Here is a 24,881-nt window from a genome sequence, read left to right as displayed (position 1 = left end):
ACCCCCAACCTTCGTAGTACAGTTGCAGAAGGTACTTTCCACTACCCTTTGATTTAGTTTAGCAATAAATGCAGGAAGATGGTTGTCGGCTGAATTTTTATATTTCCAAACTGCTTCTGCCTACCATTTTCTGAATCTCAGTGGCTGGCAAAGAGCCAGCCAGTAATAAAAACATCTAATTCTAATATAGCACAGAAGCTTCAGGGAAAAAACTGTAGGAAAAGAGAAATGCCATTTAAAACAGAACACAAACTATGACCATTTATTTGCTTACTTCCATGTGAATTAAGAACTGTGTGCTCAACAATTAAAGTTTGGAGCATTTTTATAAGGTAAAATACAACAGGGATACAGCAGTATAAACAGATTTTCTATGAGCAGCTACCTTGCAATGCCTACGTATTGGACAGCAGGGCAGCACAGCACAGAAAGTCAAAAACTACATTCCAATTAGGTAGACAGATTCAAATTTTTGGCTTTCTTCATTAATTTTGTCATCTGAAACCAGTTGGTGTAATCATGCATTTTCAGTTCCTGCTTTCTTATTATTTTTTCTGCTTTTAATTGTGGTAATTAGACAATATGAATAATTAATAGCTTTTCTAAAAAATTTAAAAGCATACACTGTCATGTCAAAAAAGCATACATTGCCATACATTTATCATTTTTCTGCAGGGGGTACTTTTATTTCTATACTGTCTTCAACACATTCAGAACCCAGTTTCATAGCCAGTACACATGCTTCTTTAAGCAGAATCAAAATGACAAACTTTTCACTAGAACATGAAACAGAAAAAACAAGTCAAACATGAATGAGTGGAAGGTTGTATGTTTCATTCAGCATATTCTAGTTTTCACTGAAAACATTATTATAACAATTCCTATAATTGGACTGGAAGTCTTTGTATTGTCTTCATTCAGATAAATTTCATCATATAGCACAGCCAACTTTATGAATTAAACTTTAGAGCCAAATTGTCAGGCAAAATGCTCTCAGTGGATTTTTTCATTTAACTCGTCTCCAATATCCTTTCTCTTTTCCTTCTCTTTTTCTACTGCCAGATTTAGATTTGGGACTTGAGCCTATATTGTGTACTTACAATACTCTGAAACATAGTGCTTAAAGATGCTGCTATGCAAATAAAAGGAAACAAGGCTGAGATACAAACAGGGAGACTTTCACAAATGTTTTTCAGCTCTCCCGTTTATCATAGCTTCTTACACTCCTAAAAGTTAGGGGACATAGCATTGGATATTATTTGAGGGGCTGCAATAAGAAATCCGTAAAACTCCATATGGGTGCATAAGCATTTTTAGGATGTACTAGGGGTTATGAGTATCCCAGCTGATAAATTCAAAAGGGCTCTTCGAAACATTCAACTGTTGCTTTCATTAAACACAATTACTTGGAATCAAGTTCTACAACAATTAAAGATCTGTCTACATAAATATGTCAAGAGAACAGGACACTCCATTTTTTTGCAATCACAATAGTCTAAGAACAAATGAACATAGTGCTCAATGAAGGCCAACAAATGATGGGTTGCATATATCAAAACAGCTATGACAAAGCACAATATTTTCAAGAGAGGCAATTCACATGTTCAGCGGCGCATCAAGCAACATGATGCCAATGGATTTACATGCATATGTGAAATAGCTCCAAGATTCAATAGCAAACTCTAGTGAAGAAATTGTGTCAGCTCTGCAGTGGTAAAAACAGAAAAAGGGTGCAACAGCATATTAGAAGCAATCTGAATGGTATTTTTGAAGTCACTATTGCCTATGAAAGTCACACCACAAAGAACTAGTTAGTTCATAAAGTGCTGGTGCTAGAGAAGAAAGGTGGCATATGCAATCTGTCTTTGGTTGTTGAGAATAACATAGTTATGCCAGCCTTTTAATGAAGAGACCTCCCCTTTAACTTAAAGACATTCTTCCCCATTTTCCATATACACACAATTTTTCATAATTCAGAAATAATTGGTTAAAATGCAGGATTGTTTCACTATTTTATTCACCTGCCACACCACCTCCAATACCTAATTTGGCAACCCATATATAATACACAATTTTTTTGTAAATGCTGGAAGGGTTTTGTTCACGATCAAGATGTAACTGATTATCATTTTCTGAGTAGGAGGAAGTCTCCCCCTCTCCAACCTTTCCCAATAAACTGGCTAAAGAGCTGAGTGTTTTATCCTGGAATCTGGAACTGCTGAGAAGGGAGATACAACACAATTATGTTTAAAGAATTTTCCTTAAAAACTTAAGTAGGTTTTCATGTGGTACAGTATTTAAAATAGTGTCTCTCACTTTTTGCAATAATAGTGCACCCTTCAGTTTATTCTGGATGTCTGTTTAAGAGTATTTATATACTGTGTAATGGTCCCTTTAACACACAACAGAAGCAAGTACTTGTATGTCTACTCTAGGGGACAGGCAAACTCCAAAACCTCTTCATGACATTCATAAATGACCAGCTTTTGCACTGCAACATCACAGTAGGAAAAAGAGGGGCCATCCCAGTAGGTCATGAACCAAACAAATGACAAGGATTTCTACACATGAGAATGAATTGCTCATAAAAAGGCAAACAATCTTAATTTAAAAACCATACACTTAATTCATAGATGCATGCAAGAGTTAAGAAAAATTCCTCCATGACATATGTCTGCTTACTCCACTTACCCCCCAAATAAAAGCATTAAAATCCACATTCAGAGAAACAGTCACATTCAGCTGTAAAGCTGAGGCAAGAATTCACAAGCTTGCTTCTTCTATGGGAAAGCATACAAAATTGAGAGATGAAGAGCAAAAGGCCTCAAGAAAACAGTGCTATGCTTAAAAAAAATTGCTTCTACATTTTACAGTACTGAGAATTCCAGTAAGATACACCAATATGGCAAATGTCTGTTACCACACATTTCAGAAAGTAGATATACATTCAACAACACCTACAATGGCTTTCTTTTTGTGAATCTGTATTAGTTATGTGTATATTTCAGAAGTCTGATAAAGTATCCACAAACTCATTTGTTCATGAGTTATTTAACTGCTCACCTGATATAGGTCATAACTGAAATCGGTTACAGTAATGTGCATATTGTGCTGCCTCTGAAATACAAAGTTGCTTTCATTCTATAATATTAAGCAGACAGTCTTATTGCAACTGAGTAACATCACAGGCATTACTTTAAAGGAACATGCAGAACATGGAGTTTTTCTACTTGGTTCCATACACTTACAAGCAACTCAGGACCAACAGAAGCAAAAGTTTCTTTGCCAAAGTTGTATCTGCAAAACTGATCACCGGCATCCTTCAAGTGTTCCTGTTAGGGCGTCAAGACTGCTGTCTGTATCTGAAGCCAAAGTTTGTTCTGTTGACATGGATGAAATGTCGTTGATAGATGATGATTGGGAAGGGCTGGTGTTGCTATTCACTGCTGCATCTGTGCTAAGTAAACCAAGCATAAGAAAATCTGAGGCAAGACATGGTTAAATACATGTCTGACATTTTTAGGATCCATAATAAAGTCCATCTTCCAATGTAACAGCTTATTTCTTTATTTATTAAGAGAATAACTGTGAAGACACAATGTAATACTGAAAGATTTTTTCCAGTACACACAGAAAGCAAAAGCCCTACGCTTTGAATAAAGCCAGAAAGGGAAGTCTGTATGTTATGAATGATTTAGAGATATATTTTACAATAGGTACATTTCAGTTTTCCTTTCTTTTGACGTCTTCATAAAATTTTACATTGTCAAAAACATGGTATTTCATATGAGCAGACTTCCCTTTTATTATGTTAAAAGTACAGCTGTCTGAACTTAAAGTTAAAACAGACAGAACTTATGCTTATCTGTTCAAGTAGTACAATATCTGTTGTATACACAAATTTCTCAAGGAACCTTCCAGACTTGAAGCATGAAAAATATTTCTCCTCACTTTTTGGCCAAGAGCAGCTCAGTAAAAGGGTGAAGACAGCAACTCACTCCTTCATTTCTACCACAAACCTCTATAAACCAGGCAAGATGAGCTTTCATTGCAAACATCCACCACTATTGCATCCCTGTGGAACGAAGGTGACAAACTTTGAGCTACCACAGAATGGACTTAAACCTTCAATAGGCATCACTTTTTAAAATAACACACAAAAGACAGCGTCAAGAACCCAAACCTGGGTCCCCAAGAACCCAAGTCTGAGCCCTACCCCTTGGGCAACTGAACAGTGCTCACACCTATGGGTCCTTAAGGTTATGTCCATACAAGAAACAAGACTTTTGTAAAATGTATAAAGGTTTATTAAATACTTAAAAAAAAAACTATCACTAGGCAACACAGTTTCTGCAATCTAATAGAAAAAACAAAGGCTAACTTGCTACCTAATATTTCAATACCTGGTATTAAACCAATGAAGTTTAATTCTGGTTATAAGCTTTAGTGTACTGAAGTGTGAACGCACAAAAAAGCTTATACCCAGAATTAAACTTTGTTGGTCTTAAAGGTGTCACTGGACTCAAACTTTGCCCTATGCTATAATTTGGTTAATAGTAATTCATTACTAAAGAGTTCAGTGTTTTCAGTGTTACTGGACTCGCTTCAAGGTTCTAGTATTGACCTTTATAGCCCTGCATGTCCTGGGACCAACATATCTGAGGGACCATCTCTCTCCGTATGTGACCTGACGGGCTTTACACTCACAGAACCAACATTTGCTGGTTGTCCCCAGCCCTAAGGATGTCCATTTGGCCTTGACTAGGGCCAGGGTTTTCTTAGCCCTGGGCCTGGTCTGATGGAATATGCTCCTGTTTAAAGCCCTGTCAGATTTGTTACCATTCCGCAAGGCTTGTAAGACAGAGCTGTTCTGTCAGGCCTTCAACAAAGGCAGCGGACATCCATATTACATCAAATTGGCCTCCCTTCCTGTAGCACGCTGATACATCCAACATATGCTGAAGTGTTTAGTGGATGGCCCAGTCATGACATGATATTATTTGATTCACCTGCCAGCTGGAGTTGTGAACTAGTTCTGTCTCCTGTTTGTGACTACAAGGTTAACTGTTTTAATGACTGCTTTTACTGCTCTTGTTTTAACTGTTTAATGATACTGTAATCCGCCCTGAGCCCGCTTGCATGGTAGGGAGAAGTATAAATATCATAAATAAATAAAGTTTATCTTTATATTCAAATATGGTGGCAGTTCTACCTACTCTAGCTGCATGGAAGTGTTTTTGATAATACACTTGTTCAATACAGAATTTGTTCTCTACATTTAAGTGTTATTTTTTTTCTACCTGGTGGCAAAAATTAAGATACACAAGTTAACGATGTGTGTGCATGTGTGTGTGGATGTACTACGGGCCGTCAAATTGCTTCTGACTCAGGGTGAACCTATGAATTAATGACCTCCAAAACATCCTGTTGTTGCCTTGTTCAAGTCTTGGAAACTGAGAATTGTGGCTTCTTTTACTGAGTCAATCCATCTAGTGTCAAGTCTTCCTCTTTTCCTGCTGCTTTCAACTTTTCCATTATTATCTCTTCCAGTGAGTCATGCCTTCTCATAATGTGCCCAAAGTATGACAGCCTCAATTTGATTATTTTAGCTTCTAGGGAGAATTCAGGCTTGATTTGATCCTAGAACCCACTGATTTGTCTTTTTGGGAGTCCATGGTATCTGTAAAACTCTCCTCCTACACCATGTTTCAGAGGAATCAGTTTTTTTCCTGTCAGCTATCTTCATTGTCCAGTTTTCAACATGGTGTAGTAGTTGAGCAGCAGGCTGTAATCTGGAGAACTGGGTTTGATTCCCCACACCTCCACATGAAGCCTGCTGGGTGACCTTGGGCCAATCACAGTTCTCTCAGAACTATCTCATCCTCACCTACCTCACAAGATGACTGTTGTGGGGAGAAGAAAGAAAGGAGAATGGAAGCTGCTTTGAGACTCCTTAGGGTAGAGAAAAATGGAATACAAAAACCAACTCTTCTTCTAACGGAGAATATTATAATATGAAGTATCTTGATCTTTGACCCCAACGACACAATTAAGGGTCTTTTCTAACTCCTTCATGGGGAGCTTAAGGGTTTTTTCTAGCTCCATCATGGCTGGCCTTCCCAGTATCCTTCTGATATCCCGGTTGCACTATTTTGATGATTAACATGCCACATGTGGTTCTTCTGAACACTGTTCCCCATGTTTCAGGACAGTAGATATGACTCTTGCTTGCTGTGAATGTGGCTGTCACCTTAAAACAGCCACTGCTGGAAGAACAAGTAAGCTGAGAGCTTTCCTGGGATGTAGACATCATGCTAGGAATAGAAATCAATGCGGTTCTTTTGTCTGATGGTATTTGTGAATATGACCTGCAGACTGAGTAAAAAAAAAAAAGGTAGTCCCTTGTGCAAGCACCAGTTGTTTTCAACTCTGGGATGATGTTGCTTTCACAACATTTTCATGGCAGATTTTTTGCCTTTCCCAGTCATCTGCACTTCCCCCCCAGCAAGCTGGGTACTCAATTTACTGACCTAGGAAGGCTGAGTCAACCTGGAGCCAGCTACCTGAACCCAGCTTCCGCTGGGATCGAACTCAGGTCGTGAGCAGAGCTTAGGACTACAGAACTGCAGCTTTACCACTCTGTGCCACGGGGCTCTTTGCAGACTGAGTACTGCTGTCTTAAAACAAATGCAACCTTTTCAGTGGATTTGTTATCTGATAAGCCAGAAAGCTGGAGAGATGGTCAATTTCCTGTCTTCTCATGCCCTTTTAATGAAGTTATGACAAACTGCTCAAGTGCCAATGCTCCATCCCTCCCAAAGCACATTAAAAAGAAGACATGCCAGTATGTTTAAACAACCTTACCCAGCTATTCATTTTTAACTTTGGTTGGTGTGTTCCAATCCAGTAAAAAGAAAAAAGTCATTCCCTGAAGGGCCGGTAATAATAATTCCATGAAAAAATCCAATCAAGGCAAATTACACTGATGAAAACACTCCAGCCCCAAAGAATAAGACGCTAGTAGATCCTTATTCCACAATGGCCAAAAAAGAAAAATGAATAAATGAGACTTTGTCTTCATCCCTTGACTGAGGTACCCGGCACTGAAAACATTAGCTGCGAACAATGTTTCACACTAGGAGTTCTATAAGGTTTTACATGTAGATCTGTTCATAGGAAAGTCCATTTGTAAGTCTATACAGAGACCATGAAGGGAAGAAACTTATCAACTACTTCCATTCTGTTCCATTCATGTTGCTTTAGTACCATGAAAACGACCATTGGATACTTACCGTGAGGGGTCCTTCTCCTCTGAGGATAGTAGGACACCTTCTGGGTGATTCCCAACCTATTAGCAGGGAGGCAGGACTAATTTTTCAGCTTCCTGTTTCCGTTGGGAGTCACCATCAACTCAGTTCGGCAACTCCTGCAAGCAGTAGGAACCTTCCTCCTAACTAAGAAATATAACTGGTATAACCATTAGAACTAGAAAGTAACAGTGAAACAGGATAGCAATAGATAACATAGCTGAAAAAACAGGGAAAACAAGAATAATTACGCTTCCCTGAAAACGTATATAAAATATTTTTCTCTTACTGTGTTATATCTTATTGTAGACATCTGGAGTACGTCGATGGTGAGATATAAGGGAAAGGGCCAAGGTGTCCGACTATCCTCAGAGGAGAAGGACCCCCCACGGTAAGTATCCAATGGTCGTTCTCCCTTTGAGGCGTAGGACACCTTGTGGGATAACCTAAAGCAAAGTCCCTAGATAGCGGGAGAGATCCCACCATCGGCGTCCTCCAGAATATGCTGGAGCACCTTTCTTCCAAATGCAGCATCCGCTGCATCATATGAATTAATATTGTAATGTCTGATAAATGTTGAAATTGATGACCACGTAGCCGCCTTGCAAATTTCCTCAACAGATGCCCTGTTAGAAAAGGCTGCATTTGTTGCTGCGCTTCTTACTGAATGAGCTGTCAAGCCTTGTGGTGGCAGAAGTTTTTGAGCTTTATAAGCCTCAGTGATACATAAATGCAATGATTTGCTAATAGCGGCACTGGACATTCTCTTGCCTGTGTGTGGCGGAGATATATTTACGAATAAAGAGTCTGTTTTGCGGCAGTCCTCGGTTCTCTCAATAAAGCATTTTAAAGCCCACCTAACCTCCAGCTTATGCAACAACTTCTCTTTGGGATGTGACGGGCATGGACAAAAAGAAGGTAAGTAAATCTCTTGAGCCCTATGAAACTTAGAATCCACCTTTGGTCTAAAAGTGGGGTCCGTTCTGAGAACTACTTTGTCCTTATGGAAGATACATAAATCCTTGCGGACCGAAAGTGCTCCCAATTCAGATACTCGTCTAGCCGAAGTTACAGCCACCAGAAATATCACCTTCATTCTAAGGAAGGCTAGGGAAATCTCTCTTATGGGCTCAAAAGGTGACTTTGTTAATGCTGTGAGCACTGTGTTTAGTTTCCAAGTAGGAAACCTGTGTGACTGAGGTGGCAGGGAAAGAGTGGCACCTCTCAGGAACCTAGTGATGTGAGGATGTTTAGTCAGCATATTCTTGTCTCCTAGGTTTAATATCGAGGCAAGCGCTGCCACTTGATGATGAAGTGTGGCTGCCTTGAGCCCAGAGTCCATGCCATCCTGGAGAAACTGTAGAATTTCCTTCACTTTAGGTTTCAAGGGGTTGATCTGTTTTCTTCTGCCCCAGTGGACGAAGGCTTTCCAAGTTACGTTGTATATACGGATTATGGAAGGTCTTTGAGAAGCTAACATGGTTTGCGCTACCTTATCCGAATATCCCAGGTTCAGCAACTGAGACCTTTCAATTGCCACGCGGTTAAGCGGAACCACTCTGGGTGCGGATGTATGATCAGCCCTTGATTTAGCATGTCTTCTGATACTGGTAAGGTTAGGGGAAGGTCTGTTGATAATTCTTGCAGATCCGCCAGCCATGAACATCTTGGCCAGTAAGGAGCTACCACTATTATCTCGGCTTGAAGTAGCATGATTCTCCTTGATAAGAGTGGAATTGGCGGAAATGCAAATAGTAAAGTCTGTGGCCACTTGACTGTTAATGCATCCGTGGCCTCTGCTTTGGGATGAAAGAAATGAGTGAAGAAATGCTTCAGTTTGTTGTTGTATGGGGATGCAAATAGATCCACCTCCGGTTGCCCAAAGTGGTCAGTTATCATCTGAAACACACTGTCCTTTAAAGCCCACTCCCCTTGACGTATTTGCTAATGACTGAGCCAATCTGCCTGCACATTGGTGGAACCCTTCACATGTTCTGCTCTGATTGAAGCTATGTGGGACTGTGCCCAAGTTATCAGGTAAGTTGCTTACTTGAGTAGTAGAGTAGATTTGGATCATCCTTGACTGTTTATGTATGCTTTTGCAGATATATTGTCGGTTTTTACTAACACATGGCAGTTGGTGATCCTCACAGCAAAATGTAATAACGCTAGTCTGATTGCTCTGAGCTCCAAGACGTAGATCAGAAGTTTGGCCTTCTCCTAAGTCCAGATGCCTTGTACTGGAACATTGAGACAAGGGGCATCCCAGCCTAAGAGACTGGCATCTGTATAAATTTGGATCCATTCGCTGATCCAAAACTGCTTTCGTTGAGTCGGATTGGAAATCTTTGTCCACCAACGCAGGTCCATCTTCAGTTTCAATGGGACCTTCAGGGAACAGTCCATCTTTTTTGAAATACGATATTGATAGGATCTTAAGAAATTCTGGAATGGCCTGGCATGGAACCTGCCCCATTGAATTACATCTATTGTCGCTATCATTAAGCCTTGTAGTGCTGCCAACGACATTAGGGATGAGTTCTTGCTCTGAATCACTGTCACAGTATCTTCTCTTGTCTTTTGTGCCTTCTGAATTGGTAGGAATAGTCGATTCTGTAATGTGTCTATCATAACTCCCAGATGTTCCAGGCGATGCGTTGGTTCCAAGGAGCTCTTGTTACTGTTTATCTTGAAACCATGGCTCTGCAGAATCTGAATGGTCCTGCTGGTGTCTGAGTGTGCTCTTTCCAACGTGGGTGCTGTCGTCCAAGTACGGATGAATGCGAACACCCTGTTCCCTCAGCAGGACGACTAAGTTGACCAGCAATTTGGTGAACACTCTTGTGGCCGATGACAGGCCAAATGGCAATGCCCTGAACTGCATGTGATGGTTGATGTAGCAGAATCGTAGAAACCTTCTGTGACCCACGAATATCGAGATGTGAAGGTATGCTTCCATGAGGTATATTGAAGTTAACAATTCCCGCGGTTGTAGGGCTTCTGTCACTGAACAAATTGTTTCCATTCAAAATTTCTTTGCGAGGATGAATGTATTTAGATATTTTAAGTCTAATACTGCTCTCCAGTCACCTGATCTCTTTGGCACTGTGAAGAATATCAAATAAACTCCATTCTTCTGATCTTCCGGTGGAACAGGTTCTATTGCCCTTATTTCTAACAGATGCTGAATTGCTTGTAGTGTGCGATCTCTTTTTACTGGATTGGTATGACTTGGTAAGCGTACAAAATGGTTGCGTGGAATTTGACTGAATTCTATTTTGTAGCTGTCGGTGACTATCTCCTTGCACCAGGCATCGATTGATGACGGCTGCCACTGGTGTTGGAAATGACGAAGACGTGCACTGACTGATATGGTGTAGTCATGCTCTATTTGGCTTGTTGTCTCTGTCTGATTTTTCTGCCAGTTTTCCACCAAACCTGTTGAACCTGTTATTGGTGTTGCGACGAAAGGGTTTATTGGCGTTCCAGGATCCTCTTCTGTTGTCTTGTCTAAATCTGGGTAACATATGTTGCGTCCGAAAAGAAGACTGAAAGCCCTGTCTATTGTCTTGACGACGTAGAAACTTGGGCATCACCTTTTTCTTGTCTTTAGTATCCACTAGTATTTTATCTAAGTCTTGTCCAAATAGTTGAAACGGATAAGACATCACTATATTTTTTGATTGTGTGTCCGCCAACTACGCTCTCAATCAGACCGCACGTCTGGCCGCAGCTGAAGAGGCAGTAGCTCTGGAAGCGAAGATCATAGTGTCTAGAGAGGAATCCGCCAGGAAGGAAACAGCCTTTAAGACCCGATTGGTCCCTTCCACCATGCGATGGTCTTCCTCTGGGATTTTGGAAATAATTTTTCTCATCCAAACTATTGAAACTCTTGCCACCATGGACCCTATCGCTGATGTCTTGAAAGCCATAGCAGAGGCTTCATGTGCCCTTCTCGGAGCAAATTCTGTCTTCTTGTCAATATGATCTTTTATTGTGCCCTGGCCGTCTTCCGATACCAGCCCGTATCTTTGAAGCGCTGCTATTGGAGCATCAACTAAAGGAATCTGCAAAAAGTTATTAGTAAATGAATATAACCGATAGAGCTTTTTCAGAAATCCTGGATACTGTTTGTTAGTGAATGGTTTCCTCCATTCTGCCCTCATCTGTCTTTCAAAAAACTTTGGAAACGGAAAGGCCTTGGCATATGATGCCTTTTGTGGAAAAAATTCCATATCCTCTTCTTTGTGTTTGACCTTAGATTTTTCCGTCTCCTCCTCCTCAACATCAGGATCATAAAGTCTAAGGCTGTGAGGGTTCTAAGAAGAAGATATTGATAGTCCTCTGATTTAAAAAATCGTTGAGCAGATTCTGGGACCTCAATATTTAATTCTTCCTCATCTGAGAGGAACTCTCCTTCCTCTTTGCCACTGGATATATCCAATTGGTCATCCCCTCTAGAAGGAGATGACTCCCTTCCTCTGCTTGGGGAGGAAACCTGTTTTTGCGCTGCCTTGGTCGGCCACTTACCCTTCCCTTTTGGTCTTCTAGGGGGAGGAGATGAGGATGAATGTGAGTGGGATCTGCGCCTCTTTGTGGTGCACTTCTTACAAAGACCCTTAAATTCCTCCTTCATTTGATTTCTAATCACAGAGAAAAAACTGCTAGGCAGCAGCACCGGAACCAAATCCTCATGTGTAGTACCTTGAGTAGTCTCTAGTTGGTCTACTCAGGAGTAATGTGTAATGGTCACGCTAGGCTCGGCCGGTTCGTTTGTCTCACCATCTCTGCTGGACTGGGAATGGTCTGCGCGGCCCATGGCTTGCATTCTGCCTTCCTTGCGTCGTTCTTTTTGCGGCCCATTTTGGTGCGCTTTTCTGAGGCGCCACTAAAACGCGGCAATGACGGGGAGATCCATACAAGCCGCCCGTGGGTCTTGCCAGCTCCTCTAACTGGCTGGTCACTCAAGTGCTCACACTCTCCGGAGGAGAGGAATTTGTCGTCCTCAGAGCACCTCATTCCACCCAGCCCCCGAAGAGCTCAAACCCCAACGTTGGTAAGTACAGGGCAGAAAATGGCGGTCGGGACACCTGAAGGCTTTTCCCGGCAAAGGAAAGGGAGTAGCCAGATAAGCAAAGATTTAGTAGTGAGGAGAATAAGGAAGAAGAAGTTAAGAAGGGAAAGTTGAGTAAGAATTAAAAGATTAAGAATTGAACAGAATTCCTAGCTGAGGAGAATAAATCTAGTGGACAATCCTAAACTTGATACTCTCCCTACAGAGGCAGGAAAAGAACTGAGTTGAGGGTGACTCCCAATGGAAACAGGAAGCTGAAAAATTAGTCCTGCCTCCCTGCTAATAGGTTGGGAATCCCCACAAGGTGTCCTAACCTCAGAGGGAGAACATCTCTGCAACTTCAATTTTCAAGTCCATCATCCATGTATGTGTAGACGACCATGCAGATTTATCTGTTGCCCACAGCATTCCCCAGAAGACCAATCCCAGAGAACAGAGAGCATGCCTATCCACATACATTCATTCAACAAGGTTTTCTCCAAAGTTTTCTTCCTCAAAGCAATGAAGAACAGCATGTGTTCACCAATATTGGAACTACACCTAAATTCATAGAGATGATCACATCTTTTTCTTCTACTAAGTATCCCTACTCCTAAAACTTGCTTGTACACATGGATGATGCTAACTCCAATCAAAACTATGTTTTTAGCACAAGCCTCTCCCAGCCCATAGGTTTTAACTCCTCCCATCCTCTTTCCTTAAATATTATTAAGATTTCCATGTACTTCAGTAACTTACTTTGTGTTTGTACATGTGCACAAAGATATCAAGAAAACTGCATGGAAACAACAGTTGGAGAGATATCACAATATCTAACACCATAAGCAACAGCTGAGGGGAAAAAAGACTATTACATCAATGACTAACCTGAAGGCTGTTCTTTTACCAAACCATTCTTATTTCTTTCTTCCCAGTCCATTACTTCTTTATATATTAATTCTTTATTTTTAAAAAGGGAAAGAGAAAGGAACATTATAAAAGCACTTTCAATATTAAACCTGAATTAAAACAGATTAAGACAAGATATGACTGTACCTTAATTAACTTAATTGCCATGTATGCTGCCATTGGAACAACTGCCTACAATGGTTAACAGAGCTATTTATTTTTTGAAATCAAGTCACAGTTGACTTATGGTGACACCGTGGGGCTTTCAAGGACCTCAGGGCCAACCCTGCTTAGGTTCTGAGAGCTGACAAACTGGGCTGACAAGATTGGGCTAGCCTGGACTATCCAGGTCAGGGCTAAGAGGTTTTATTATACATAAATGAATAATCAAGTAACATTGTTTTTACAGGCACTACTATCATTTCAATGTTAACAAAAAAAAGAGCAAGACCAAATTGCAACATTAGTTTACCTCTAATTGGTATTCTTCCAAGTGGTCTCCTTTGCAGTCACACTACTGGGAACTTTCAGAAACTTCTAAAGCTAAGCCAAGAAGGACTTTCAATGATAGCTCTGCCCGTCATGGGAGAAGGGCTTCACTGTGCATATCCCAAGTCAGCACCTTCTCACACTTCATTTATACTGTGCCTGTCTAACCCGATGTAGACCCTAAGTGGCCTACATCATTCTCTTCTCCCCCATTTTAGCTTCACAATTACCTTGTGAGGCAGGTTAGGCTGAGAGTATGTAAATGGCCCAAGATCATCCTGTGGCCTTCCATGGCAGAGTTAGGATTCAAAACTGAGTCTCCTGGATCTTAATCTTAACACTCTAACCATTATACCACACTGGTTCTATTTGATAGTTTTACTGTTGCTTGACATTGTAAGTAACTTTGAGTGGGGGAAAAAACCTTGTTATAGGTATGCACATACATGAAAAGTGTATCATTAATGTTGGTTACCTTTCCATTCTTCAATGGCATGTTCTCTTTCTTCCAACTGTGCATCATAGATCTGAGGTGGTGGCTATAGAAAACAAAGTTTACAATAAAATTTTTCCAATTCAACATGAAAATAAGATTTTGTACAAAGAGAAGAGTTGGAGAATATGGAAAAAACTAGGCAAATTTGAATGAAGTGAAGGGGAGCTCTGCAAGATCCTGTTCTTCCTTTTCAGCTTTCCCTCTTTACCATATTTATAGAATCATCGTGAAAAGATATACTTAAATATTTACAAAATATGAGGGGGTGTACTCACTTCTGTGACATACTGTATGCATAAATTTCCCAATACAAGAGGAAAAATTCCAAGTGGTTATGCTGACTTGTGCCACTGTTCAAAAGAATTGATAGCTAATTGTTTTGGGAGCCCTCACTAAGGTGCTGGTTCTTACTTGTAAAGTCCTTAGTGTCGTATTGCCTACAGCTGAACAACTGTCTCTCTGTATGAACCCATGCACAAGCAGCAGCATTAGAACTATAAAATACGCCAAGGCTAATCACAGCTGCTTTATGTCACTGCCACATTTTATGGAATGGTTTGCAAGATGTAACAAGGAAGGCACTATCATTATCATGGCTATGAACAGAGAATCATACCTTATACCAGGTCTCTTTGCTCAACCCCTCCCCTTCTGTATTTTTCCAGAAAATTATGAGGAAAAGTATTGCACTTGAACAAGTGAGCTCTGACTAACAAGAGTTCATGCTGGAATAAACGCGGTTATTCTTTACCAAGCCACTGGATTTCTAGACTAACAGGGCTACCTCTCTGCACATTTTATGTTTTAGCATGCCAAAAGTTTGATGAGGTTTTCTGAATTTACAGAGCTGACATTTAAACTGACATTATTTGAATGTTGGCTGTAACGTTTGTTTTTTGTTTTTTAGTGTATAGTTTTTTTAGACATCTGTTTTCATAAGCTATCTTCAGTCTGTTAAAGTAGAAATATTTTAAATACATAAAATATGTTATTGTTTCCCCATCAAAACAAGTAATACTTCTCAAGAAACTTACTGCTTCAGCTTCAGCAGGATCATACCAAACTGTGATATATGGATGTCGCAAAGCTTCATCTACTGATATTCGTTTGTCCGGATCTACCACTAGCATTTTTGATAGCAAATCTCTCGCTTGATTTGCTAGAAAACAAATTGGAGAAAGATATGATGCAGCTAAAGTCTTGAAATACACAAGGTACAGAACATGCATTAATGGGGTCAAAATGGTATAATTAAGAAATCTAAGCTGTCAAGATCCTGGAAATATTACAATATTAAATAATCACAAATCCAATATGAGGAACAAGCGCAATATAACAATATAGTATTTTCCTAAATAGTAAAATATCATACAAAACAAGATGTCATATCAAACCAGAAAGACCCAAGGCCTTCCACAGAGGTATGGCGACTGATTTGCTTTTAACTTAACAATTAAGTCATAATAAAGATTATTAACCAACTAGATTCTGAAGTCTACTACCCTACCAAAACAAATCCCTGTTTATTTCACTAGAACTTCTTCAAGATTCAATTGACACCACCCACTGACTGAAAGCAAAGGCATAAGAACAACACCCCTGGAGGAGGAAGATGAAGGGGGGTTGGTTTTATACCTTGCTCTTCACTACCCGAAGGAGTACTTGGAGTGGCTTACAATCACCTTCCCTTCCTCTCCCCACAACTGACACCCCATGAAGTAGGTGGGGCTGAAAGAGTTCTGAGAGAACTGTGACTGGCCCAAGGTCACCCAATAGGCTACATGTGGATGAGTAGGAAATTAAATCCAGTTCTCCAGATTCGAGTCCACCACTCTTAACCACTACACCAAGCTGGCCGTTGCCACACAGATTATATGCCCCACTTCCCCTCAACATTGTGATATATTTGTGCTGGGGTTTCCTTGCCCCGCAGCAGCCATTTTCACCCCTCAACTCTGAAGCTTGTTTTTTAAATTAGCAGTTGAATATCAATTCAAGTGAAAGGCATTATCTTGACCCTTTGCTGGGGCTATGGTGAGGGAAACTGTGATGAAACCTGCCATCTAGAAGCCCCATTGCTGTTGTGCTGTATGGGCAGCCAAAGATGCAATAGGGAAACCACAAAAGCTTGTCCCTAAGTAATTCCCAGTCACTAATGTGGTAACCTCAACTCTGTGTTGCAACTGGGAGTAGAAAAAGCTTCTAGGTAATATCTGCCTAACAACTATGAAAAACTGGTAAATATATTTTCATGCTGCACACATTTAAAACACTCACATACAAACAAAATCTTACTTTTTATTTTGTCACGGTCAGATTCCGAAGGAAATATCCAGTCTGGGAAAAGCTCTTCAAATTTGATACCTGGATATTTTGGCCTGTTTTCTACATAGTTGCGCACAGTAGGCTGTAGTTTTTTCATAAAGTCTGCTGAAGGTGTACCTAATTGTTCAATAACTTTATTCCACTGGTCAATGTCTGTAAAATCTTGTTTAGGAAAATAAAATTTCTTCCAAATCTGTTTAGTACAAAGATTTGGAATTCAAGACTGCAGAGGGTTGGCCTTAAAACATAAAGGGTATTTAAATGGTATCAGAAGGATAAAGTCAGGAAAGTTCCCAGATTAATTGCAATAATTTCATCAAAATACACTAAATCAGATACTGAGAATTCAAGTCTTCCTTGAGTAAGAAAATTTGGAATTCCATTTCATATATGGCAAAGTCAGGCACAGCAGTTTATGGCATACAAACATTCAGAAGTTAAATATTTAGAGAGTTCGCAGATAAAATTCATTATGAATAAGAATCTCTTGAAGAGTTATCTAGAAGAAATAGAGACTGTTCAAACCAACAATGTTGTTAAACACTGTCAACTTTCAAATCTATCTTGGACTATTTCCAGCCCTTTTCACTTTCATTAAATACATTCATAAATATGGAATACGGCACATTATCACTAATGATGGAATAAGGAGGCAGCATTCATTGCCTGTAATTATGTGCCTGCACAATCCACAGCAGTAGGAGCTTTAGACACATTGCAATGAGTATGAAGTGTGACGTCCCTCCACAAAGCTGCAGATTTCTTTCTAATGCCGCTCACTGGAAAGCGGGGTTCAAGGCCCTTTATACTTGGTTACTTTTTGGTGTTCTGAAAGTATCACAATGAAAAAGACCTGAACAAGGAGCCTGGAATTTGTAAGGTTATTCTACCCATCTCCTTTATTGACCTTCTTAATTTGAGAGTAAGTTTAGAATTAGAGAGAGGATGATATTTTTGCTCCCATTTTATTCTCTTTTGCTCAGATGTTGCTAGTCTTTTGTGGCTCAACTCTACACTTTTTTATTTTGTAACCAATAACTGCTTGTGTAATTAAAGATTTTTTTCTTTTTCTCTAAAATTGACATTCTCTACACAAATATAAAGCCACAATTTGACTCACACTTATAAAAATACAGGTGGAAAGCAAGGAGCAGGCTTTTGAAGAATGTAATTTTCAAGATCTCTCTCTGCTTCCAGGTTGCAAAAGAAATTATTTCTACTTTTTTTTGGGGGGGGGGGGGAGGGAGTCTATCAAAAGAGCCTGCAACAGCGGGCCTGGAATTTAGGTTACCATACAAATGCTCTATTAGCTAAATACCTGATGGTGGCAGCAGAGAGTATTCTTTTAGATGTGCTGAGAAATAAAGCTGAAGAGAACTGCACATTGTGAGAACTGTTTTATCACACAATATATTTCAAGTGGATCTTGTACATTAACAGGGTATATACAGTATGTACAGAAGAACTAATTTTCATTACAAATCTTGTTTCATTATAACACCAAATCCAAATATCTGGAGATTCATTTTCACTGATATAGTGGTTCTTGGAACTTTTTTCTTGGGTCCGCTATATTTACCCTCTACTAACTTTTCCAACTACTTGGCAGAGTCACTCATACACACACACCAGCCAAATAAACTAATATTTGAAGCACTCGTCAGTTCTGCAAGGTAGCTTTCCAAGGAACTGAAGACGACTTTCATCTTGAATTAGCGAAGACTCTTTTCATAGAGGGAACATGGACAGCTGAAGTCGTCAACAGAAGTCTTTTCTCTCAGATTGAGTTGCCTAAGTACTAGGTGAACCATACCAATTTATGGAAGTACATACTGTCAAAATCCTACAGCAACCCAAACACTAATTTTCCTTATCTATTTTGACAAACATATGATTCAGGCAGAATCTACTTAAAACTGGAATCTGTACCCCACATAGAGAGCAATATTAAAAACAGCAAATTAAACTGCCAATGTTCCCTCTAAGCTGTAGAGTCTTGTGAGCAAAAATTCTACTTTGTGAGCTACTGGCATTAAAGTCGTGAGCTGCTGCATAAATTATTGTGCTCTGGGGTCATCCTTTCTGAGCTAAGACAAAAATATGTGAGCTGGAGGCTAAAATTCTGTGAGCTAGCTCACGTTAACTCAGCTTAGAGGGAATACCGCCTGTAACACTTTTCTTATGTATTAGCCCAATTAACACGTAATCAAAACTGTGTCAAATTGGGTTTAAACAGAGATACTTCTAATTGTGCATGCATGAAAATTGAGCAACAAGGCCACTGTGTACTTTTTGGCAAGGCTATTTAGTGCTACTAATGTGAGCATCAGCACCATCCAAATGGTCACATCTACTGTACGGATATAGGATTTGCAGATATAGAAATATACAGATTCCACAATGAACTATATACACTTAGAACTTCCTATTTAAGAATTCTGAAATTAGTTTCCACTCTGCCACTGACAACTTTTTAAGCACTGCTGTGCTCAACTTGTTCATATAACTAGGAATTATAAAGACTGTTTAATTATTCTAATCAGATGCATTCAGCTGTAAGAGATAACAAATTGTATAATAAAATGGACACATGCACATAGTACACATAACTTCAGACCCAACCCCAAGAACTTTGTATTTGCATAGAATATATTATTACTGAAGAATTCTTCAAATCTAGATTCAGAAGGAAGCCTGTTATTCAAGTAACTCAGTTTATACAATTTGAGAATTTCTGAAGCAAACAATATATCGTATCAGTAAACTGCAATAATTTTTTTAAAAGGCTTTCAATTTCTGCTACCAGGTGCTATAATGATTCCCTACATACAGGACGATCTTGCTTTAAAAAAAATTAAATTAAATTAAAAAGTTCTTGGGACTATGAACTTCTACAAATTTGGAGGTCCTCTGCAGCCAATTAAATTTAAGACAAATGAAAAACTGTTGTTCCCGCCCATGATCTACTCACCACTTCTGAATTCTAAAGCCTCAACTGCATGATAGCCACTAACTGATGCCCTGGATGAATGACTAGTCATCTTAAACAGTACATGAAACATACACTGAAATACCTAGGAGAAACGCTATGCATATGCACTCTCTAAAATGTTTGACAATGCATTCAGATTAAACAACTACAAAAAACATGGGAACCATTTCTTATAGCCAGCATTTTCCTAAACCTATAAAACTCTCTGTCACTTCTTGCTTTCAAAATCAAGTAATAAACTGAAAGCAAAATGCTTGCACAGGAAGGGAAGAATATGGTTTTAAGGTAAGTCACAGAGAATAAGAATTCCAGTGCCAGGGAAAATGCAAAGGGTTAGATCCCACCTGAAATTTCTTCCTGTGCAAGGGAGAGTCATTTTTGCAGATTTTTCTCTCCTGCAGAAGACCTCTGATTCTCCCCTCCCCCCACCAGCTATTCCTGGGGTGCTTCCTCCCCCCCAAAACAGCATTGCCTTAGCATGCAGGATCTAAACCAATTTATGAACAAGAGAGGACACACACTGGTTTCACCTTCTTTGTTCAGTCATGAAGGTTAATGATGTGTGTGGAAATCTCAAAGTTATTTCCCCATAACAGAGATGTGACAGACCTTGGAGTTCCATAGATCTGTTATTCAATAACACAACTGAATGAGCAAAGCAAGACAGAAGCAGCCATTAGACTTATGGAACTCAAACAAGCAAAATTCATATACAAAATTTATTAAGCATGGGAAAAATCCCTTGATTTTTATGTGAAACACCACATGCATGAAAACAGTACATATGGAAACTAGCATCAGCATGCAAATAAGTGGAGAGACGCATACATGAAGAATTGTGTTAGGTTGGTCATAAGGCATTTGAGGGTAAAATAATACATATGTGAGAAAATTGAAAAATGAAAATCAAGTTTGTTTTATTGTGTTATTAGGTTAATGTGATCAACCATTATTATTTCAAGAAATCAAGCACTGCAAATTATATTTTTTCTAACTTGCATGCCTTTACAATCCACTTGAAGATAAACTGGATAAGAAATGACAAGACAAAATCATTGTTTTGAGTTCATTTCCATTGTGCAGAGAAATGCAACAACAATAAAAGTCAAACAGTATAAAGTTTGAACATTAAATTTTGTTGAATTTTCAGTTTAAACTGTGACCTAATCATGGCAACTAAGTTAAGAAAATTTGCAGCATAGTTTTAAGACTGCAAACTGCAGGTTCCTAAAAATAACACGTAATGTTCGAAAAGTGAAGTTAAATGTGATCAAGGACAAGAAAAAAAAATTGAAGTGCTTGGTTAATATCACAAATTTTAAACATGACTGGAAGATCCATTCAGGAAAGAAAAGTACTATATAGCGGGCAGGGGATTAGCATCTTTTAGGTCCACAAGTAAAATAGCTCTTTGGTGAATGTGAAATTAGGATTCAAAGATTACTAGGGAAGGATACGATCAGTGCCTTGGAATATCACACAACCTTTCACCAATTCTCCCATGATGCAACCAACTGACCAGATATCAACTGAAAGTAAAAGTGATATGATAAAATTATGAAGTGTCATGAAGAAAAGTGAAAAACAAAAAATACATTTACATTAAGACACAGCAATGCAGAAAATGAAACTGCTAATATGTGTTTTTAAACAATATTAACATGTAACTTTGACTGAATGTCTAAAGACTAGTGTTAAAAATACTACTGCCTCCTAAAATAGGCTCTTCAGTTATTCAAAATGCTCCTTAAATCTTTTAATCATTTGTACATCGTGCTCCATGAAAGCACATGAAGGATACAGTCTCTTCCTGGGAACAGGACCTTATGGAGAACCATTTCGGCCATTATACACCCAACAGACCAGATATCCACTATCCAATGTTAAATGTAATAGGGACAAAAATTAAAGATTTACAAATGCATTTTAATATGACAAACACACAATGAAAATGTAATGTTGCACAAATAAATGAGTCTAGAACAAGCCATAGGAAAAATTTACCACAGATTTCACTATAAATTACATAAAACTTCTATAAATGATGGGCCTGATCCCAACAAAACGATGTTTACAAGGCCTATTGAAATTAATGGGACTAAGCCTACAGTCTTAAGGACAATTCCTGGAAGAAAGCCCCCAATGAATAAAATGGGATTTATTTAGGATTGCCTCTTAAATTTGACAGGATTAATTTATCTTGCTGGTTTCATTAGAGTTTTGTAGTAACTTTCTCTACTTCTATTCCAATCATGTGAAAACGTCTGATATCATGAAACCAAGCCGACAACCTGGAGGATTGGTTTTACTACAGCTACAAATTTAATGGGGGCACTGAGTAGCAGGGGCAAAGGGACCTCCACATTCTTACTAGAAGGGACTGAAAGGCAGTATTACATGCAAGATGCAGATGGTCAGAACTGTGAAGAAGAAGAAGATATTGGATTTATATCCCGCCCCCCACTCTGAATTTAATTTAATTTAATTAATTAAATAAATTTTAATTTAATTTAATCTAATTTTAAAACTTAAGCAGATTTTTAATTAAATGTTCATGTTGTTTAAATGTAATTTTATCTATTTGTATAGTTAAACTTGAATAGTGTTGTTAGCCGCCCTGAGCCTGCTCCGGCGGGGAGGGCGGGATATAAATAAAATTTTGTTGTTGTTGTTGAAGAGTCTCAGAGTGGCTCACAATCTCCTTTACCTTCCTCCCCCACAACAGACACCCTGTGAGGTGGGTGGGGCTAGAAAGGGCTTTCACAGCAGCTGCCCTTTCAAGGACAACCTCTGCCAGCTATGGCTAACCCAAGACCATTCCATCAGGTGCAAGTGGAGAATCAAACTCGGTTCTCCCAGATAAGAGTTCGCACACTTAACCACTACTCTAAACTGTGTAGCTCATAGCTGTTCAATAACCAATCAGCATCCTTGTCTCCAATGATACCTCTTGACAGGCACTAATAAAGGCATGAGGGCCTCCTACCTCTTTGTCAATGATCTGCAACAGTGACCAAGTACTACCTGCAATCTTACCTCACTGGCTGCATATTTAAAAATAAAACCAACTCTCCAGATTGCCATTCCATCAACATTATTTCAGTCAACTATCTCATAATGGCAGTCAAGCTGGAACATAGCAAGCTTCCCAAAATTAGCAATCTCCACCAGGATAAAACAGCAAAGAAAGATTGATAATGTAACTCACAGATAAAAATTAAGGTATTTCTAGACTGTAACTTACCATTTTCTTTGTATCCCATGCCAAGAATAACCTCAGGTGCTCTGTAATACCGTGTTACTACATATGGGGTCATCATGAAGTTAGTACATGCTGTCCTTGCAAGTCCAAAATCAAGGATTTTGAGAGTACAATCTGATTTTACTACTATATTGCTGGGTTTTAAATCCTAAAGAAAATAAAGTTTATAAATTAATGCAAAGAGCAACACATAATTTGACACCACCTCCAAAATCAGCACAGGTATTCTATAAACTATTTTGAGTGATTTGAAAGTAGAGAGACAATTGATAACTGTAAGAAACAAAACCAAGATTGCACTTCAAAATAAATATCTAATCAGATGTACTGTTAACACACTCTTAAGCAAGCTTATGGTTTGTAGTTCAGTTAAATATTGTTTTATCCATCAACCAGTAGCAGTTCTTTCTGGGCAACAGGTTTCTACATATTTCTGCAATCGTGGCCTGACAAGCTGCATAAAGTTTTTAAAAATGCACATTTTCTGGGTACCCATGCAGCATCTGTTATCTTCCCCTTCGGAGGGCGATAAGACTGGTGTTGAGTAAATCCTTCTCCTTTTGGGTGGGAATAGAAAATTCACTAAAGTTTATACTTCACTGATTTGCAAATTGAGCCTCAGTAACTTCACATTAATTCTAATTTGAAATTAGTTGTGACCATTTTTGCTGATAAAGTCTCTCTTGTACAATTTGACTTAGATACCAGCTTGAAGTAGCTCTTGTAGGCAAACTCTTGTCAGAATCCTAAGGACAATTTCAAGTTGGTCTCCCTAAACAATGTCATAGGCTTCTACAAAGGACTTCCTGTCTGTCCTTGGCTATCTTAGCTATTTAAAAAATGTCAGGAGAAAGTAGTAACTCATTTGGCGAGATCATTAATATGTCCCTCTTACACAGGGTGTTTCCTTCACAGCTAAAATAAGATGTGATTAGTCCATTTCTTTACAAAATCATTTTTGGATAAATCTCCTGTATAAGCAAGTGGTGCAGCAGGTTGTGGCACAGCAACTGCAGGCACTTCTGGATGAACCATTTACCCCTGACACATTTCAGATTGAATTTGGGACTGAACAGCACTATTGGTTTTAGTTAATGATCTCCAGCTACAATTGGATAAGGGCAATCTATCATTGTTAATACCATTATCTCCATCAGCAGCACTTAATACCATCAATTGAATTATTTTGGTAACCAGACTATAATCAATGTTTGGGATAAAGGAGACACCCTCAACTGTTTTATTATTTCCCACCAGCAAAAAAAAAAAAAAAATCCATACGAAATGCAGAGTCAGCTAGCTGGGACCTGGTGATGCACAACTCTACTTTATCCTCCATGCTTTTTAATCTTTGGCCAAGATAATCAAAAGCTTTGGATTGGATAGTTATCAACAAGTGGATGATGCTCAGCTTTACATTTCTTTATTTAAGCACAGAGCAGCTGTGATGGTCCAGTGTCTTGAGGCTATGATCAAACGGCTAAGGGCAAACAAACTGCAACTTAACCAAGACAACTCTGAGGTGATGCTGGCTGGGAAGGCAAAGGGTTTGGCTGGTACTGATTTACCAGCCTCAGATGAGGTTAGAAGCTTGGGGGTGCTCTTGGACAATGTTGATGGATAAACAGCTTGGTACTGTTGCTAAGAGTACCTTCTTTTGATTACAACTAGTGTAATCAATATGCTCCTTAAACTGACAGCATGCCAATCCCTTAATTTACACAGTGCTGACAAAACAATGGATTGCACAGGGCTATATTTGAAGGCATCTAGGAGGCTTCCAAATCCAGCTGCAAGAATCATATCTGGATACCCATGACTGGACACTTGGAACACTTAAAACCAGCACTTTGGTCAACTGCACTGGTTACTCTTTATCTTCTGAGTCCAATTCTAAATGTTGGTTATTAGCTTAGAGCTCTCATAGTCACTGAACCACATCTGTCAGCATACTCCTACAAACCAGCTGCACTCTTCAGGCAGCCTTCTCCTTCCAGTGCCTTCTGCAAGACTGTTCATTTGGCAACAGTAACGTTGCAGATTTTTTT

General features: G+C 39.2%; 1 protein-coding gene across 3 annotated transcripts in view; it reads right to left on the bottom strand.

Annotated features, from left to right (window-relative positions):
• Positions 1-657: 657 nt before the first annotated feature.
• MAPK9 (mitogen-activated protein kinase 9) overlaps positions 658-24,881 on the bottom strand; it is a 36,297-nt gene continuing 12,073 nt past the window's right edge. The window contains exons 5-11 of one of the 3 annotated variants that reach the window (XM_060240378.1): positions 22,816-22,981; positions 21,373-21,444; positions 16,550-16,732; positions 15,289-15,413; positions 14,234-14,297; positions 13,249-13,320; positions 658-3,452 (exon numbers count right to left, since the gene is read on the bottom strand). In XM_060240378.1, coding sequence (XP_060096361.1) covers positions 3,310-3,452; positions 13,249-13,320; positions 14,234-14,297; positions 15,289-15,413; positions 16,550-16,732; positions 21,373-21,444; positions 22,816-22,981 — 825 coding nt within the window. In that variant the 3' untranslated portion in view covers positions 658-3,309. Of the gene's footprint in view, positions 3,458-13,248; positions 13,321-14,233; positions 14,298-15,288; positions 15,414-16,549; positions 16,733-21,028; positions 21,101-21,372; positions 21,445-22,815; positions 22,982-24,881 lie in introns of all 3 variants that reach the window. The other 2 variants (XM_060240379.1, XM_060240377.1) reach the window with 2 other exon arrangements.

This window comes from Heteronotia binoei, chromosome 5, assembly GCF_032191835.1.
Source record: "Heteronotia binoei isolate CCM8104 ecotype False Entrance Well chromosome 5, APGP_CSIRO_Hbin_v1, whole genome shotgun sequence".
NCBI lineage: Eukaryota > Metazoa > Chordata > Lepidosauria > Squamata > Gekkonidae > Heteronotia > Heteronotia binoei.
Note: the sequence above shows the minus strand (reverse complement) of the source record. Positions and strands in the feature narration are given on the sequence as shown.